Source organism: Anas platyrhynchos, chromosome 4 (assembly GCF_047663525.1).
Source record: "Anas platyrhynchos isolate ZD024472 breed Pekin duck chromosome 4, IASCAAS_PekinDuck_T2T, whole genome shotgun sequence".
NCBI classification, from domain to species: Eukaryota; Metazoa; Chordata; class Aves; order Anseriformes; family Anatidae; genus Anas; species Anas platyrhynchos.
In genome coordinates this window covers 30,973,826-30,994,166 of record NC_092590.1, presented here as the reverse complement: position 1 = coordinate 30,994,166, position 20,341 = coordinate 30,973,826, and the positions used below count along the sequence as shown (strand labels likewise).

Genomic DNA, 20,341 nt, shown 5'->3' with positions numbered 1-20,341 from the left:
TAATACTTTTGATACAGGCCAGGTTGCCATTGGGCCTTGGCCACACTGTGGGTTCACGTTCATCTGGCTGTTGACCAGTCCCTTTCTGCTGGTAGCTTTCCAGCCACCCATCCCAAAGCCCACAGCAAGTTGTTATACCCCAAGGGCAGGACCTGGCACTCACCTTACTGAATATCAAACAAGTGGATGCAGCCCATCAGCCCAGCCTACCCCAAGCCCTCCCCAATAGCCTTCCTACCCTCAGGCCAACCACCAGTCCCACCAACTTGAGTGCATCCTCAGGCTGCTAGCAGAGGACACCAATCCCCTTGTCCAGATCAACGATAAAGAAAAATGCTAAACAGAACTGGGCCCAATACCAAGCCCTGAGGAACACTAAGGGTGACCAGCCGTTAACTGGATTGAACTCCACTCACTAGGACTCTCACAGCCCACCCAACCATACCCTTGTCTAGCAGCCAGCTTCTCCAGGAGAATACCATGGGAGATAGTGTCAAGCAATGGTGTCAAACACTTAACCAAATTCCAAGTAGACAACATCTACAGCTTCTCCCTCATCCACTAAGTGGGTCATCTTGTCACAGCAGATGAAGCTAGTTGGGCAGGACCTGCCCTTCATGAGCCCATGGAGGTTTCTGATCACTTCATTGTCCTATATTCCTGTGTGTGCTGTGCGATGGCTCTCAAGATGATCTGCTCTACAGCATCTTAAAAGAATAGAAACAAACTGTCAGGATCTCAAAATCATTGCACAATTTAAAACAGTTGCTCACTTGTCATCCTAAATGTGTAGGAAAATTTAGAGAGCTGTCTGTATTTTCATCCATCATTTTATTAGTCACTAGTTTATTTCACTCTTTTCCTTCAAACATTGTTCTTGTCCTTACCTTCCCCCCAGTGTTTCTTTTAGAAATCCAAGCATATTGTCACTGCCACTCCCTGAGCTTAATTTACCTTATAGAAGGTAATGGCTTTTTGTAAGGCAGGATTTCCCTTTTCTGTAAGGTATGCTGACCTGTGTCCCCTAATTCTTTCTCAAGTTCTCATTCACTTCAGTGGCATGCAGACATCAGGCTTACTGGTTTCTCAGCTTTTCTTAGAACTCTTTATATCCTATTGATAGCCTCCCTGCCCTCAAGAAAGAGGGGAAGTAATATACAAATCAGGTTCAGACATCTCAGCCTTGATTCATTTAGAGCTCCACATTAAAGTGCTTTTGTCTCTGCAACTTACAGTTGTTCAGAATAGTATTCCAGGGTCTTGAAAATAGGATTTTAATAATGACAGATTTCACACTTTTCTGTTGTTGCATTTATTGTGCATGAACTTCACATTTCACTGCTTTTCATAGAAGTTATATAAATCATTACACACAAACACATCAAAACCTGAGTTCTAAAACCAAAGACATTTGTATCCCTCACATGTTTATTATAAAATCCTGGTTTTATTTTCAAAAACAAAGACCAACAACAATTAAGGGGAACAGTTTAGTGTTGGATAGCAGCAAAATCCCCAATATTTTTTTCATCAACCTCCATATTTGTTACACACTGAACAATTATTTCTGCAGTTGTGCCCCAATACCAAAATAGAAAGATTGTCTTCCCTCCCACTCCCATTCAACCACAAGACCACTTCCCATGAAAACATTCTTCTGAGTTTTCACCAGTGATTACCCTGTCTCCCCATAGATATTGGCTTCTAAAATAATGCTTAGTCTACATTGGTAGACAAAGTAGTACCTGGAAGAGAATGGTTCTTTTACCACCCTTCCCAATAAATCCATGCTAGTAGATCTGCAGATTCTTGTTTCTCCAACTTCCAGAAGAATTTTTTTTTTAAACCACCCATGTACACACTGCAGCATTTTCATTAAGATGCTGTCATTTTTGAAGAATCAGAATGTAGAACAAGTCTAAGTGCAATTGTGATAGCATCTTGTACAGAACCTAACTTAAAACTCCCTCAACACAAATTGCTTACCAGGTCACTGAGAGCTTGCTTCAAGTATTTGTGTTAGTTCGGTAGGCAGAGAAGACAGAACAAGAATCTGTTTAGTCTTTGCTGACACAGAATCTCAGTAAAAAGAATGTCAGCAGCCGTTAAGACACCTCTTGGGGGATTTAAAGCCAACATTCTGAACATCTGCTCAGATTGCTTATCATAACCTTGTTTTGTACCACATGTGAAATATACCATTTTAGGGCACTCAGTGCCTTTTTCTTAACAGGATGCCAAGTTTCACTGCTGGCACGAGCAACAATTCATGCCTTTTCTTGGCAGAGGAGAAAAGGGGGCAGATCCAGAAAGCAAATATCTATTTTGTACAGAATGAAGTATACCACTTCTAACACTGGAAGTAATGGAATTCGGCAAGAGAACATCTTGTCCCCAACTTCAGTACTGCAAACCATGTAGCCATCCTCTACAAAGTTACCTTTTCCTTGAGAACAAGTTTGTATTCTAGAAATATAGAGTACTTTAAGATTACAGCAGGGCAAAATAGCAACAACTGAAAGAAGTTAAACCATTACATCAAGTGCAACTGTAACCTATTAGGATTTAAAAATCCTTGAAGCTCCAGATCTTTTACAGAACTGATGTGAAAGCCAGAATGTCCCACTGTAACAGGCTTACAGCATATGCAGAGCTCATGCTTCCAGTTTAACTTCAAAATAGAAGTGTGAAAGATGACTGAAGACTCATCTGTACAAAAGTTTGGATATTGCATTGCCTCATATTCCCTCTTGTGCTCCAACAGCAGTTTTCCAAATGTTTAACTTTTTATTTGCTGAGATGTTAGCGCCAGTAGTCTCTTGCTGAGTAGTGCGTTGTGTCGCTGAAGATACTCTATTACATCTCCTTGCTTCTCAACTATCTCTTCTAAACTTGAATTTTCCCTTGAAAGAACAAAATAGTAAATACAGGTTTCACTAAGAGATAGTAGCTTTCTGATATGAAAGGTCACTGCTGGTTAACCAATACCATAACAAGCTGCTCTCTTCAGTTTTATTCCTGTTAATCTTGACTGCTCCTCAGGGAAGAAGCAATCTGTCTAACTTTGTTTTTGGATAAGTGAGAAAGAGAGAAAGATTTAGCTAAGTTTAATGACATGTTTGCAAAAGTAATATTAACATATTTCCTGCAAGGCAGTTAGGAGGAGAAATAAGGCTGCTTACTCATTTTAACCAACTTAAGTTAGTACAATTATAGCATGTAGTCTAGCTCACTAAGAAAGCCATGCCACCTCTTCTGTTTATGAAGTATGGAATTGTCAAACCTGACATTAGAAACTTTGAACAGAAAGAACAAGTGCTGAAATTTTGGCAAATACTCCTGCCTTCCCTCACTCACCATTTGCTGCTGACTGACTTGGAAGTCTGCTCTTAGCACACAGGTGAGCATCTCAGAACTTAGGAAGTTGCTCCCCAGCCTTGCAGCACTTTATGGAGTAACATTGCCCTTAATCATAGTTCTTATGAAGTACTCAGTAACAACTTAAGTGGAAAAAAGACTTAAGTTGAATTAAAAACCTACTGTGGTCAAGCTGGGAAAAAAAAAGTCTTTGACAAAATTTGCAATCCTAACTAGTAACCTGCATTACCAACTTAAAGCACCAGAACAGCTACTGACCAGGAGCTTAGGTGGTGGAGGTCATAGCATTAAAAAAGCATTCAAGGTCAACCGAAGGGCTGACAGGATTCACTTTTCAATAGACCTTAACTCTCCAGGGGAAGAGAGTCAGAGTTGTATAGACCTGAATTAAAATAACTATTTTGCAATCAGTTCTCACAGGAAGTTTGCACTCTTTAATCAGGAGATCAGAGTCTTTTCCTCAGCTGGTCATTGTTGCAAAGTTGTTTTCTGGGCACTTGAAGATTTCTCAGGGGAAAAGCTGAATGAAAAAGGAATGAGGTCCTCCATGCATTCACCATGATGTTGATATCAATATGCAAGTCAGACATTGTATCAAAATACCAAGACAACTCAAAATCCTTCCTGTATCCTGGATGTTTAATTCCAAGTTCCTTAAGAGCATGTACAGCCTGTGTTTGCGACACCTGGGAAGTGTTGAAATATCAGCATCCCTAGAATTCTGCACTTCTATTTTTCACTAAGGCATACAAAAGCCATGTTTTATTAGGAAGCTTCAAAATAAATTGATATATAGAAATCCAAGTTAACTTTGCTGACTTTCTGTTGTCATTATCAGTCTCATTTGGGCAACTGAAAGACATTCAAGAAGCGAGGAGGTACACAAAGGACAGTCTCAGTACTTGTGAGTGAGGCTAATGCTGGATAGCTTCTCTGTATCATTCACCATCTTTCTCCCAAGTGACTCACCCACAATAATAGTTACTTTGCAAACTAGAAATATATTCCAAATCCCTTGCTAGAATTTCATGTTTAACTGCTGACACAGGACAGAACTGCAAAGTTTCCCTCTTTATCTATTAACTGCCCACAATTTATTTTCTTGCCTCAAAGAAGTTTCTGAAGAAGCTTCACTTATCTGTTTTGGTTGACAAATTGAAAACTATACAAGTATTTCTACATGCAGTAATAAAATTACACTAGTCAGTGTTGACCGTAGTTGAACGCATGGCATGATTAATACAGAAACGTCTTACCTGAATCCAACTTCAGAAGTAATGTGACTAGGGTAAGCATACATCTTTTCTTCTTCAATTATGTCAGGTCTTGGCTTTGCACGATTGAAGTTGCTTATTTTCACTGAAAAAAAAAAAAAGTTTCATGAAGTATTAGAAAACTACCACCACCAAAAAATTGTATCACCAGGCTTCAAGTTAAAAACAAATCCGTAACAGATGAACATATGCTCACCTTAGAATAGGAGATGGAAAGCCAATTAGACAGTCATGGGATTAGGGAGAAGTGGAAGTAAAAGCAGAACCTAATCTCTCCTCATTCTCTGGTATAGCTGGGATTACAAATTAGTGATTTTTTTTTTTTTTGCTTCCACCCCCGCACACTCCTTTTTTTCAGTCCTGCCACTCAAAAGACTGGGTGAAGACCTGAATAGGGAAACCTGAACATGCTGCTTAACTTGTAAAGCACAGTCCATCGCCTAAGGGAAGGAAAAAAATCTAGCTTCCTCTGAGAGGGAACTTCAGATTTGATCTCCAAATTCAGGCCACAAATCAAGCAATGTGCAATAAAAATAGTAGAAAGTTTTTATACTGGTATCTGGGTCAGAACTTCTATTTTGAGCTCTCAAATATTATTTTAACTAGACTACCTGCAATGAAGCAGCAGCTTGTCTGCATGCTCTAAAACTAGGGCAGACTTGGTACAGAAATCTATTAAGTATTTGAAACAGAGTGGCTCTTTGATCAGCTTCATATTGTGAGCCTCACAATGTTGAGGTTATCACAACCAAGTCACTCCTCAGCATCTGTGAATAAAGTTTAAGACTAAATTTAACAGATGTACAATGGGGACAGGAGAAACTGCAGGAACCCTCTGCATTATTTGTGGAAGGAAGCTGGAAATATTTGAAGTTATTTAGTATCGGCTCCTGATTAAGGAAGGGAATGTACCACAGAGATCTAGATTACATATTTTCAACTATGTAGTTGGGGCACTTGTGAAGCTATACATTTAATGGCACTAAAAAAAACAACAGTCTGTCTCCATGAGAAATCCACACTACAGCAGAGAAAGGCTGTCCTTACATGTCAATAATATTACAGGGTTTACTATAGGCCACCCTCCTAAAACAATGCTAAGACCCTCCAGAGGTTAGCTACAAGTTGGGCTCAAAGGTTAGTTATTTCTTTGACTGTATTCCTCGACAAATAAAACCACAAAGGAATAGATAGGAATTTCCAACATACTTTCTTTGTGGGAATGTTAGTCTTTTATTAAAGTGATATTAGAAATATGCAGGGTAGTCATTAAATACATATTTAGTAAACCTTTGAACATTCAACTCCGCCCTATCAGGAACTTAAGATATTACATTGACATTTAGAGCTATCTATATCATACTTCATTCCAGGCACATTTACCTCACTTGAAGGACTTATGTCAAGTCTGTTATAGGATAATCCTAGCAATTCCATGTAGATTTGATCCCTCACCTCTGGATCCTGCATCTATGTGGGCACACACTGCTGACTGAAGACATTTTAAGAATGGCAGTTATATTTCACAGGCCATTGTAATTCTAGAGACTTCTCGTTTGTTGGAGCTCTTTTGTGATTTATACAATTCACAGTCAGGTATTCCACGCAACTTTCATTTGTTAGACATTGAATATAGTAATACTTTAACAACATGAAGTCATTATAAGAATCTACAGGTAACTGTTTACACCTCACTAGTAGTTAAGAAAAAAATGAATCCACAGAAGAGAAAAAACTCAGCAATATACCAACACAAAAGAGGGTTGATTATTATGAGTTCATAGTGGAGTCACCTTAATATCTCTAGGGTTGCTACTTGAGCTGCAGAGCTACGTTAGTGATACCATCTTAACAGTAAGTGGTATCTGGTAAGTGCTTGCCTTGGAGAGGCACTCCAACACAGCAGGGGACTGTCCTTAAAGTATCCTACAAAGGAGGCTTCACGTTTCCTGTCACAGGCTGCTCTGAGAAGTAGAAGTGCATCAGTCACAACAGTCTTCCAAAGACTGAATACTTTTGTGTACATCAGGAGAGTTTTAGCTTTATGCCTAAAAGGTTAAAGCCAAAACAAACAACCATTGCAGCCTGCAAGAGACATGCAGGCAGTCCATTAGCTTACCTCAATGTGTGTTGGGATGGAAAACAAGTCATACCACCCACTAAAACAGGCGATCTAGTTTGATTAGAGAAGTTTCCCCCATTTTGAGGCAAGTTACATAAATTTGTTTATATAACTTAACCTCTAGTTATATAAGATAACCCTTGCTTTGTGCAGCAATCAAGCTCTAGAGAATGATGTGTAGACTGTTCTTCTGGGGCTGCTAAGGAAGGAAGGTAGCTCTTGCCAGAAGGGACAGTTCGCTCCCTACTTGTGCTGCAGCTCTGTCCCTTCTTTGGCTCATCAGTCTGGAAAGCAACATCACACCCTGCATCTTCCTGGTATAAGTTGGTAATGGATTTTATGAGCACTGGTAGTACAAGCTAGGGGAGATAACCTGCCTCATGACAGGTCATTTGAGAGCTCTTAGAAACTCAGGTCTCAGACCTATTTACAAGGAATTTGACCTTGACATACTCTATTTTAATAACGTAAGAGACACATAATATACCTCTGAACTACAACAGGCCTCGGTAAGAAATACTGTTTCTCACTGGAGTTTCTGAAGCTCCATTGAAGTTTTGTAGCTTATCTCTACTTGGAGTTTCCCAGCAAAGGAAGTATGCTTATGCTAAGGCAGGACGATTTCCAGCATTCTTGGAATAGCTCTCTAGGATGGCCGTGCTCATGTTTTCTCATTGCTCTCTTCATTCTTCTTTTGCCCATCTAAATGGGCAAAGCCTGACAAGATTACATGCCTTCAGGCCTCCCCACTCTTATGGAAGAGACATGTAGTTTAGAGCTGCAACCGTACTTCTTGCTGAGTTTTGACTTTAATATTGTGCCAGGAAGAGTCAAGATTAGTTTTTATGTCCCAGGTGACTGAGCCACTTGGTAATATTTGGATCAACTGCATCAGTAAGAACACATCAAAACTTCTCTACAAGAAAAACTCTTCTAAATCTATACATGTATATAACAGAACCACAAAGAAGTCAGAAAAGTCAGATTATGTCAAATGCTGTTGACTGTAGGAATATTTTTCCTTTAAGCTGCATGCAGTTCTGAACACTGCGTTTCCATGTGTTTCTACCTTCCTACTATTTGATTAAAAGTCAGGAGCAAAGTTTTGCTCATCTTTTTTCCTTCCACTGGAGGAACCAGTGCTACTGAGGCTACTTAAACTAAGCTGTTATCCCCTTGGTTTGTAGCTGTAAGTAAAAAGCAGCACCTCAGAAGCAGGAAAACAAACCATTCAACTCAAGACCCAGAATGTCCTGTCAGACACACTGCAGTATGCACTTTGTTTTTTGAAGAAAAAAAAAGGGATAACTTCATTTTCAGTGTTATGTACCTTTTCCAGTGTTTTCAATGCAGCTACTTCTATTTAAGCTCACATGACCCATAAACCCATGTAGCTTTTAAAATGAGATTAGAAAATCATTTGTTTAAAACACTTATCAACCAGCATTTTACATAGTACTACTACTGTAGTTTGATAGAAGGAAGCTTATCAAGTCTTGCTAAGCTTTACACCAAACCTAAGAACAGACAGCCTTACAAGACAGGGACAGCACAAAGCAGTGCATCAATTTTATGCAGTGTTTTATTTTAGCATTAGCAAATATTTTAAGAGCCACTATATTTTAAAAACAGAGGGAATTCTTCACTTTTAATGACAAAGAAACTGCAGCTTCTGAGATAAGACCATATCAAGAGAAAAATAAGGTAATATAGAATTAGAAGTCTGTAGTTGAAGGCACACCATACTATCAATCCTGTGAGTTCCACCTGTAAATCCTAGATCTGATAAAGCCATCTCTCACTGCTTCACAGCTCACAACAGTTACATTTGAGGACACACTCCCAAACTAACAATCCTGCTCACAGATCTCTCTTGCAACAATTGTTTTTATTGCCACTTAACTGGATCAACAGCTTTAAACTAACAGAGCTTTTGTTTACAACACCACAAAACCACACCAAGCCTGACAACCTACACATTTGTTTTGAATTTGCCTTGGTTCCTCTACAGGTACAAAATCATGTTGTATTTATAGTTGCAGTTAAACATCCTGTAGTACCCCAGCTGCACTACTCTGAGGGCAAACAACAGAGCTCAGTAGCCATTATAGCACTCCTCACTCAATAAGGCAAAACTCATCTCACCTGTGTAAATTACCAAGCAGGTCAGTGAACTAATCAGCTCCACACCGAGGACTCCCAAGATAAGATACAGGTACACTTTACTGTGATCAGGAAAGGAATGCTGGGTTGACAGAATCAAAAGCAGGGCTGCATTACCTAGAAAACAAGTGTTACATTTGATACAAGATCACAGTTGCTGGCAGCAAAATGAAGTTTTCTTTCAGCATTTGACTGTAATGGTATGGAATGAGTTCTTACTGATTTTTTTCAAGTTAAAAGAGTGGTGAAGAAATGGACTAGGCACACCTAATAGACAATATGTGTTCACTTAAACCGTTTCTAACCTTGTAGCTACTATCCATCCTCAAAACTGCTTCAAGATTATATTTTTTCCCCCAATTCCTAGAAGGTAACACCAGTCATAATTCAAAAAGAGTAGTGTTTTCCTTCAGTGTATTTAAATATGAAGCTGAAAAAAAAGAAACTACAACTGCTAACCCCTTCCTTATACAAGGAGATATATCTGCACAGGCTTCCAGTTGTCTGGCTATTACTTTAACACTTGTAAGTTAAAGAAATTTAAACTGCATACAATTAGTCAAGAATAATAAGCATTTAGCTATAAACCTAACAATTGTTCTGAATTCTTTAAAGCCCCTCTTCTCATACAGTGCAGCATACATCCAATGCAGAATATAAAAAGGTTCCCCTTCCCTCCCCCATAGAAATGCTATAACCAGTCTGGATAAAGCATTACATTTATTAAGAGCATTGAAGTGTTTAGGGAACTCAAGTTCTTTTGTACTACATTAGGCAACTGAACTGTCAGGATGGAAGTGATAGCAGCAGCAGTTAGCACAGCAGGAAGTTCGCAGTAATAATGCTCACCAGCTTCTGATCTAGAAGTGATTTACATAAGAAGTTTAAAACATAGATCTGATCGCACCTGAACTTCTACACTTGCCCACAGCTGGTACAGAAAAGACACAGACTCAACCTAGGACAGGAAGCAGGGCATTTGAGTTTAACAATCCAGATTTCACAGGTAGAACAGTCCTTTTACTGTTTTGAAACATCCTTAAGCCTGCTGTAGCCTGATCTTTTCAGTGCTCCAAAAACATCTTTTATCTTCAGAGCTCTACCTAGTGGCCATAGCCTGAAGTTTTGCACTCAAGGGGACTAGATCTTTTAGTGACTGTGTGGAAAGCTAGAGCAGTAGTACCGCAGTTTATCAAGGCAGGTGAAAAGTTTACTCCAGTTATTCAGATTTACAGATAAGAGACAAACATACTGTGAAAGACCATTCTTTCCTTTTCCCCTACCACTTCCATGTGAAAAAGCCTCTCAAATTAGGCAGACACTTCAATTTATTGCAGTTTTTTTTTTTTTTCGAGAAGCAAAAACAGCTAATTGCTGAAATATCTTTCAGCTTCACTGGCCAGCAGTATAGCCTGGAATATATGGAGATAAAACACTACCATACATCACACACCATTCAAACAGCAAAAAAGCAGTAGGAAGTACAGTGAAATGTTAGAGCCTTGTTGAAGATTAGAATATTGTTTGACTAGTTTGAGACAGATGTTGAGCAACATGTGATCCACCCATTTCTACTTAAAACACAGCTTGAAAAGCAAAGTACACTCCTCAGAAGGATTAACAGATTAGCAGTCTAGCAGTCTTGCCACTTACCTAACTAGATAGATCAGTATGTGAATTGCCATTACTAGCAGCCAAAGACCTTGCTGGCTGAGTATTTTGTGGCTGAAAACTACAAATCACTAGATGGCTTACTCAGCCTCACACTTTTGGGCACTTATGTTCTTTACAACACGCATCTGGCAGGACAGAACAGTCCTTCAGAAAGCCCATCTGACTGAAATAGCATTTACAAATGCTCATAGACAGGTTTTTAACAAGTTCTTAAGATATATTAAATAACTATTCTGTTTTCCTCATATCAAAACTTAAGGCTTTGCAAAAGAACATTAAAACAAGTTGACTTTACCTGTAGAGTGTATCACAAGCGGAAGCCTTTTTAGATTTCTTGTTGATCGATATATTGAGAAGTAACCTCTGCTTCTGACTTTACTGTGGTGGTGGTGGATGTATCGCTCAAAAAACACATGCAGAATCCACAGAATTACTTTTGCAATGATTATGACAGTCTGCACTTTAAGTGGGTGAGTATAGTTTCCAGGGCACTTATCCTGGTTTGGATTGGGGTAAGAACAAAACATAGCTGCTAAAAACGCTAGAACAACAAAAGCAACCTGGAAGAGAAAGGAAGAAAAAACTCTAGTCAACATCTGACTTTAATAAAATCAATTCAGAAAGTCATGCACCATTACGTAAGTCTCTTTTTAAAGTTAGAAACATTAGATGCTCTTACCACAATGACTACATATCGCTCTAGTAACACTCATGATTGATTGTGAGCAGAGTTGAATAAAGTTGAAAACTGTTCTCAGCATTTCCTCCAAATTGATTATACTGTTATACAAGTACCCCTTTCAAAGTAAGATAATTTGATTCCTGGACACTTTTTAATGGGTCTTTTACTTTAAGGGGAAATTGATGTACTCAAGTTTTTCACCTCGCTCATTTGTAGTTGTTACTGCTCTCTAGGACTGTCTTATATCTTACTGGAAGTCTACACTTCTTTCTCCAAAAACAGAGGGAGTTAGACATTTTGTTAAGTCAAAATTAAGTTGCTTAAATCCATTTGAGAATCTCTAGGTTAACATTAAAGTGAAACAAACATTCTACCTTACAGTGCAAGTAATCAACACCAGGTAGATACCTCTGTGAGCTAGTAAATACACTGAACAATCCCTACTACCAGATTTTACCATTTTGCTCAATTTATATCAGAATGACCAGGCTGGTGACATTACAACTTTTCTTGTCTTCTAGACTTTTTAGCAAGCTTCCAGCTTCAGCACTTAAGAGCAGCATATGCAATCCTTTGGCCAACTAGAAGGCAATATTTAGTGCAGATTATCTGCAGGTATCTGTAAGCACACAGGGACAGTTTTATTGATTTTTTTTTTTAGATCCTTGCAGAATGTTTTGTCATAGAAAATGACACCCATCATTTTCTTTCACTGAACAATATGGCACTTTCCCATACTGTTTCATTGTCAAGAAGGAGTACATTAAAACTGAAAAAAAAAAATCAACACAAGAAAATCAAAAGCTTCTATATACAGCAAAGACCACTTTACTTACGCCTACAAAGCTTTGGTACCCCTAATAGCCTTAGCTTAAAACGAGCTTCCAAGGTTCTGTACACTATACCTCATCAAAAACAGGACTGAAGATGAAGGAACATCTTATTTTCAAAGCTTGTTTCATGAGTTTACCTGTATTCAACTCCATGGATATCCAAGAACCCACACTCCTTTCCTACTCCCTTGAACTCATTTTGCTATTTTGTCATTTCCCAAGCACCTTTAGAAGTTCACAGAAAGTAATCTTTTAGAACCATTACATCACTACTGATATGAATTGCCCTTAGCTTGCTTGAATGGTGAATGCAGTAAGCGATGGAAAGGCTAAGGAGGCAAGAAAGGGGAGGGAACAATTTGCACACAATCATTAGTTCATAAAAGCAACACCATATCATAGAGGATGGGTAGGGTAAAGGTGAAAGAAAAGGAGAGTAAAGAGCCTATATTATCCATAATGATATTACTTCAAACACATTAAATTCAGAAAGTTTTCTTGGAAATTGGATAAGTAACGCAACTGGGAAATGAAATAGGAGGATGGTTACCAACGTAAAATTTAAGGTATAATTTAACCATTCCCTTTTCTTACAAAGCTAAGAATAACTCAGCTAACTCACTTAAACCGTACCATTTACTGTTAGATTTGCTATTTTACAACAGCAACACATCCAGTTCAACTCCCTCCCAGCATCGGGGATGTATGTCAGTACAGCAAGTGGCTATATTAAGTTTAATAAAGCTGCTAACTGTATCACTAATCTACTATGGCAATGCACATATGAGGAAGTTGACAACTTGCTTTACAAGCGGCATTTATTGATGACAACCTGCTTACATTCCAGGGTAGTCCAACAACAGGTTTTTCACCACAGGTCAGAGAAATTATATACAGAAAAATATTCTTAGAAAGTAGTATTCAAGAAGCTCAGCTTTATGTATGTACATAAGCAGAAGAAAAACAGGGTGTTAATACAAAGGAATTGTTTCTAGCCTGTGTGTGTTACACTGTTCTGCAGAGTCTCTTGACAGGAACCAGAAGTCAAGAAAAGCAAGGCTTGGCAAAAGCCACTCAAACACCCAGCCCATCCACACACCAGCATAAGGATACTCCAGAATTTAATGTAACTAAGCAACTGCACTGAAGGAGCCATTTGCTGCATAAGTCAATTTCTTGGCACAGAAGGGAGAAGGAAAAAATGAATTAGAGATGCATTACAACTCTTCCTCATACATACTCATATCCTGGAGTTACCTTCTCCAGGATACCTGCTGCTTTAGTTGGCCATCTGTTGGAAGCTAACCTAACATTCTTCATATTCCACAGTTTATACACTTACACAGAAGCACAGGGGAAGGAAAAAAAATCCCATAAGCTTGTTTTCTCCATCCATCAATATGCTTCTTTTCAGCAAGAAACAGCACCATTTCAAGGGTGTAATTTCATACAGCAATTTCATATTCCTGTATTGCACCAACAGAAAAAGTTATTTTCATTTTGCTCCAAGGACCAACTTGCTACTTTGTCAGGTTCAGGAATAGCAGCAAGACTTCATCTAGAAGGTGACATGTTGACAGGACTCTTCACCCTGCCTTTACTTCTCTCTACTTGCAGAGAGAAAGTAGTGATGGGTACAGAAGAGGCAGCATTTTTCTAGGGTCAGAGTGACTGACGTTTGGCTACATCAGTTATGTCAGTATACATCAGCAGCCCCCAGGTTCAGTAGAAAGTTACTGCTCTACCACCAGTAGCAGTGTCTACCTTCATAATGAGAAGTGAAGAAGGATGGATACCAGAGTGATGCCCTGGTAGGCAAAGTAAATATGGCTGGATACTCAGTTTCCATTGGAAGGTTTTGCAGTCTGTTCAGCAGAACTGCAGTAGTAGCCTTTCCTAAGGCTGCTTGGCATACAGAAGGAGAGTTTTACATCTCAAGTTAAGAGGCCAGGGCATATTGTTTGAATGGCTTTACACAGCTGCCTAAAGAGTCCTCAGAGGCTGAGATGAACTTGAAGTTCTAGCAGAGAACATTTTGCAGAGTACTGAGCATAGCATACTTTCAATTATGAAAAAAACTAAAAATCACATCTTGAGTACCCTGGCTTTATGTATAGACCATCTTTATGTCTACATTAGTGGCATTATGCTATGCAAGTACCATTTCAGTTAGCTCTTATGGCTTGAGCTCTCTACCTGCTCTTCTTCACATTTAGTTTCTATATGCTCATAAGCAGTAATACACATCTCCAGCTTTTGAAGGATAAACTCACCACTGTGCAGGAGTCTCTATTTGTCTACCAGCCTCAGCATCACCTTCATGCTGTTAGGTATAAGATTTTGCTTTGTGCTTTTCCACTTTAGCCTCCAAAGGTCAGTCAGGGCAGGAAATAACATGGATTCCTTTATCCCTCCATTCATTACCACATAAAAACCCTGGAGCAACTCCTGCTTGACTTGCTTGGTTACCATGTAAAGAAATACCTTAAGTCTTCCCTGTGAAATTAAGTTCATCCTCCAAAAGGCAGTGGCATAAACCTGATCTTAGCTGTCTATATCTAGTCTTAAGCACTTATGAATCATTAGTGCTTTAAAAGTACATTTCCAACAGCATAGAACAGCCACTATTTAAAAGGCTTTTCTTTCTAAAAAGATATGCTGCAGTATGTTAGCGCTGACAAATAAATTGGAATTAAAATTCATCAAGTATCATGTAGCATACACATTATCAAAATTCACTGGGAGGTTTTGCTTAGTTGGGAAGAAAAGCATATTAAAGTCTTGGAAGAATTCTGTCCACATGAAGAGTAACAATTCAGAATAAAGAGTACGTCTTCATAAGAAAGTCATGGCTATTTAACTTACATGTATTAGCAACAGAAAATTGGCAAGGAAAACTGCTGGAATAGCATGAAATCTTGGCCTCAGTTGTGAATGCAGTGTGTGAGACAAAGTAAGAGGTGCGTCCAGAAGAGGATCATCTTCTAAACTCTGTGTTATTTCCAAAGACCCCTGGAACAGAGAGAGGGAAGAAGTAAAAACAGGTAAGCTCTAAAAGAATTATAAATTTACAGAAATTTCTTGTTAGCAACTCCATCTTTGAAAAACAAAGAAGATGAATATTTCAAGAGATATGCTCTTATGTTCTAAGCAAACTTTTCACATCTTTCTGTGGTAGGTATTCAATCCTTGAGGAATCTGACACCAGCATACCTCCCAGCATTGCCCTCGGTCTTGAGGGGGTTTAGTCTTTAAAACATTAAAAATATTTCAGCATCATTCTCAAGTGAGGCCACAAATATAGTACATTCACATGAGAAGGTCCAAGAAATGACAGTTAAAGCCCATTTCATTTATCTTATACAGGTACTTCACAAGTCTGTTATTCTTGTCTTTGTCCAGACAAGTTTGAGGGAACAAAAAGGACAAACACAGTGTACCAGCAACAGATGTAATCTCAATTTGAAGACAGCCAGACACTGACGCTCAATACATCTCACTGTGTACATCTCAGCAACAGTTCAAGTTGAATCCAGCCACTAGGGGCTGATCAAGATGCTGCTTTCAGTAGAGCACATGCAGCCTTTACTTGTCACATTGGTGCTGAGGCTTTCTTTTGCTCCACATTCAGCTCACATGTCTCAGCTACGTAGTTTTCCTGTAGTACCTTTTTTTTTTTTAAGCTAAAGTTAAGCTTGACCAGAGAGGAAGTCGTCTCTCGTGGACAAGAAACTTTCCCCAGTGCAATCTCTGTCCATTCCAGGCTAGAACTCAGTCACTCAGTACATCTGAAACTGGCTGTGCACAAGCATGCTGAACCAAGCTTGCCAGCAACTCAAACTGCTCAGGTTTCCCCTCTTAGCATTGTCGTCTCCCATGCTATAGCTTGTTTGATCTAACAGATAAAACCACTCAAGATTCCAGATCAAGTTTTGACTACTCTTCTCTGAAGTGATAGTAACTACAGCCCAGAATGAAGTACACAGAACAGAGTAACACCTGCTTGTGATGGCATTATAGCACAGACATTCAGAGACGATCAACAGCCAGAAACCAGTCATTGAGGACACTACAGAACCTTGCTTTCTGCTACAAGCCCCTTTACCCACCCCACTCCAAAGATCCCAGTATTCAGAAAGACATGTCAGAGTCCACTGGGATATCGGTTAAATTGAGGAGTCCTCATTGCCATGATAGACAGTATTTTATCAAGAAAAATGAGCATATTCTCCTAGATACTAGAATGAGAAGAGAGATGAGTTGTTAAAATAGATTAAAATAGAAAAAACAGAAAACAGAATAACTCAGGTTGGAAGACACTCGCAAAGATCAGGGTCCAACTTGATGGACTCAAATTCCCTAAAGGACTACTCAAAAAAATCAGATCATATGTCCGAGAACATTGTCCAAGCACTTCCTCAACTGGGCTGGGCAGACTTGGTACCATGACCACATCCTGACGAGCCTGTCCCCATACCTGACCACTCTCTCAGTGAAGAGCCTTTCCCAAACACCCAGCCTGACCCAGCTCCATGTCATTCCCTTGGGTCCTGTCGCTGTCCCCAGAGAGCAGAGCTCAGTGCCTGTCCCTCCGCTCCCCTCCTGAAGAAGCTGCAGGCCGCTATAAGGCTTCCCCTCAGCCTGCTCTGAAGACACCAAAGGACCTCAGCTGTTCCTCATATATCTTCCCCTCCAGACCTTTCACTATCCTCACAGCCCTCTTTTGAGCATTCTCCAGTACATTTATGTCCTTCTTATACTGTGGTGCCCAAACCTGCACACAGTACTCAAGGTGAGGCCACAGCAGCACAGAGTGGGACAATCCCTTCCCTCAAACCCTTTCTGTGGGGCTGCTCTCCAGCCTCTTGTCCCCCAGTCTGTACATGTAGCCAGGATTACCCCATACCAGGTGGGGAATCTGGCACTCACTCTTGTTGAATTTCACAGTGCTAGTGATTTCTCAGTACTCTAATTTGTAGATACTTCTCTGCAATGCCTCTCTACCATTGAGGGATTTAAGAGCTCCTCCCAGTTTAGTGTCATCTGCAAACTCAGTGTGCCTTTGGCTTCACTTACAAAAACATTGCTAAGAACTGGCCCTAAAACAGAGCCCTGGGGGATGCCACTAACAAGTGGCCACAAGCCTGATGTAACCCCATTTACTTTAACTCTGAGCCCAACCTACCAGTCAATTCCTGACTCACTGCATTATGTAGGTTCACACTTCACATTAACCACAACAGCCCAGACTGGCTCCCTGGTGTTGTTTCACCTATGGACAGCTGCCTGCAACAAAGGAGATAGCCACCCAGCATTATCTCAGCCAGCAGTCAGTTTTATTTTAGTACAGCGAGTGCCACACTCACACAACTGAAGGTGAGCAACCAGGCTTCTCCTCACCCATCTCAGCCTCTTGATTACCCAGCCTTCGACCATGAGCAACCCTTGCTGGAACACCCACCCGGTAAGATGGCCTTACGCTGCAGACCTAAGGATTTATAAACGCTATTGCTCTTTTCTTGTTACTAACATAAAATCGAGAAGTAGGAGTACAAGAAAGCTCTGTGCTGCATCCCCAGGTGTAATTTTAAAGCCTGAAAGCAAGCCACAGGGCAGGCACACTAGTGGCCAGGCCATGCAGCCTCATTCCTCCTGAGCACCCAGGGGAGCTAACAGCACACTCCCCCGGCAGGCAGGGAGCCTCCTTCGGTGGGAGGACATCCTCTGCCTGCCGGGGGCAGGTGAGCTCCTCGTTTCCAAAACACAGTGGCGGAGCTTCAGGAGCTCCATCAGAGCTCGTGTGAGCCGGTCCCAGCTCCCACCCACCGAAGCGGGGCCACCATCAGGAAGCACTCGGCGGCATGACCTCCGGGCAGCGCGGGGAGGACGGGAGCAGCGTGCGAGCATTTCCTCCCCTCCAGAAAACCCAGGAAGCGCCCTAATTAGAGCGAGCACCAGCCTCACCGGGCTGAGCCGAAGCCCCACCCGGCATACCCAGGCGGCGGGGACAGGCTGCAGGCGGCTGCCCGGGGCTGGGAGGAGCCGCCCCGCTCCCAGCAGCCGCCCGCAGCCCGCCGCGGCTCCGTGCCCCCGCTGCTCGGCGGGGGGCTCCTGCTTCCCAGCCGGCGCCTGCCGCCCCACGACCGAAGCGGGGAGGAAGAGGAGGCCCGAAGCGCTGGCTGAAGGCAAAAATAAACAAAGAGGGGGAGGGAGAAGAAGGGGAACCCGCGCAGCGCTCGCCCCCAGCGACAGCCGCCGCCGCGCACTGGCGGTGATCCCCCGGCCGCCCCGCACTCACGTTGTCCAGCTCCGGCTGCCGCCTGGCCGCCATCTCGGCGCCCCGCCCCGCCTCGCCCCGCCGCCTTTAAGCGGCGCCCCACGCCTGGGCGCAGGGCCCGGCCCCTGGCACGCCCCGGGGAGGAGCCGCAGTGTCCCGGGCCCGGCCCCCGTCGTCCCATCCCCGGCTAAAAGCCGGTGAAGGGACAGGGACACAAGCCACATGGGGAGCGGCTGAAGGAACTGGGGTTGTTTAGACTGGGGAAGAGGAGGCTCAGGGCGCACCTCATTGCTCTCTGCACTTACCTGAAAGGAAGGTGTGGGGAGCTGGGGATCGGCCTCTTCTCACATAGGACTAGAGGGGGTGACCTCAAGTTGTGCCAGGGGAGGTTTGAGTTGGAAATGAGGAGACATTTCTTCTCAGAAAGAGCAGTCAGGCATTGGGACGGGTTGCCCATGGAGGTGGTGGACACCGTCCCTGGGGGTGTTCAAGGAAAGGCTGGACGTGGTGCTTAGGGACATGGTTTAGTGGGTGACATTGGTGGTAGGGTGATGGTTGGACCAGATGATCTTGGAGGGCTTTTCCAACCTTAATGGTTCTGTGACTAATGAGAGCGGGGCCAGAGGTGGTGCCCCCCGTGCCCTGGTGGCACTGCAGGAAGGGAAAGGCTGGTGGCACTGCGAGTGCAGGACACGCTTTTCCCCTGTTGGAACAGTTCTTCTTCCCTCACGGTGGATGTGTCTGATGAGAAGGGAATTTGCAGCGAACAGAATCTGGGATGTTAGTGAGAGCGGTGCCACAGGGTCAGAGCCCAGCCCTGCAGTTTGTTCCTGTACCCTTCTTGTCCCTAAGGGTGAAAAACAGCAGGTGTCCAGAAGAAGGCATGGGAATAAATGCAGCACGGCTTGCTGTGCAGAATGCTTGTGTTACAGGGACTTCCCGAGGAGGGGATCCTCTTAATTGTTTCTAGTGGATTTCTCTTCAGTGGATTTGCCCAGTTGCCCCTACAGACTGTACTTTAGCATAAGGACTTGGTGAATGATGTTTCCAGCATGGTTGTGAATCTTGTGAAGAAAAATATTTTCTTTAAAACCTGCCCTCTGCTAATTTCATTTTATAATTCTTTGTTCTTCCACACGGAAAGGCAATGGCCACTCATGGTATCTGTATTAATCTCATGGATCTCTGTCTTACTACTCTGTGCCAGCCTTTTGTATGCTGAGTACTCCTGGACTGTTTAGTTATTATTCATACAGAGGTTATCCCAGCTTTTGATAATCTTTGTTAGCTTCTCTGATCTTTTTCAGTTATATCCTTTCTGAAACGAAGGATCAGAATTGGCTGCAGTATTCATGTGTGTGAGTGATAGGAGTTTACAAAGTGGTGTGTTTATTATCTCTTGTGCTCTGCTCATCTGCTCATGTTTCCTAACCTTCTCTTTGCTTTATTTGACCATCCCTGAGCCTTGAGCTTATTGGAGGCCATTGGGCAAAGACAGGCTGAGGGAGTTGGGGTTGTTCAGCCTGGAGAAGAAAAGGCCCCGGGGAGACTTTCCAGTGCATAAAGGGGGCCTACAGGAAAGCTGGGGAGAGACTCTTGGTCAGGCATTGTAGTGATAGGACAAGGGGGAATAGCTTTGAACTAAAAGAGGGTTGATTTAGATTACACATAAGGAAGAAATTCTTTACCCTGAGAGTGGTGAGGCACTAGAACAGGTTGCCCAGAGAAGCTGTGGATGCCCCATGTCCGTGGAGGTGCTCAAGGCCTGGCTGGCTGGGGCTTTTGGCAACCTGGTTTTGCGGAAGGTGTTCCTGCCCATAGCAGGGGTTTGGAACTGGATGAGCTGTAAGGTCCCTTCCAACCCAAGCCATTCTATGATTCTGTGATTCTGTGAAAGCTGTAACCTGGTTTCAGTAAGAAACCAGGTCCTGTGATATG

General features: G+C 41.9%; 1 protein-coding gene across 3 annotated transcripts; it reads right to left on the bottom strand.

The window, feature by feature from the left end:
- Positions 1-1,296: 1,296 nt before the first annotated feature.
- Positions 1,297-18,552, bottom strand: TMEM192 (transmembrane protein 192). 3 transcript variants are annotated; one of them, XM_027456461.3, is made up of 6 exons: positions 18,425-18,551; positions 14,992-15,138; positions 10,907-11,171; positions 8,920-9,054; positions 4,635-4,737; positions 1,297-2,903 (listed from the first exon to the last, which is right to left on the bottom strand). In XM_027456461.3, exons 1-6 carry the CDS (start codon positions 18,455-18,457, stop codon positions 2,780-2,782), a joined length of 807 nt encoding a protein of 268 aa, XP_027312262.1. In that variant the 5' UTR covers positions 18,458-18,551; the 3' UTR covers positions 1,297-2,779. The 3 variants fall into 3 exon arrangements, with proteins under 3 accessions (XP_027312262.1, XP_027312263.1, XP_027312264.1); XM_027456462.3 differs by lacking the exon at positions 18,425-18,551 and adding an exon at positions 13,469-13,592; XM_027456463.3 differs by lacking the exon at positions 8,920-9,054 and having other exon boundaries at positions 18,425-18,552.
- Positions 18,553-20,341: the final 1,789 nt, after the last annotated feature.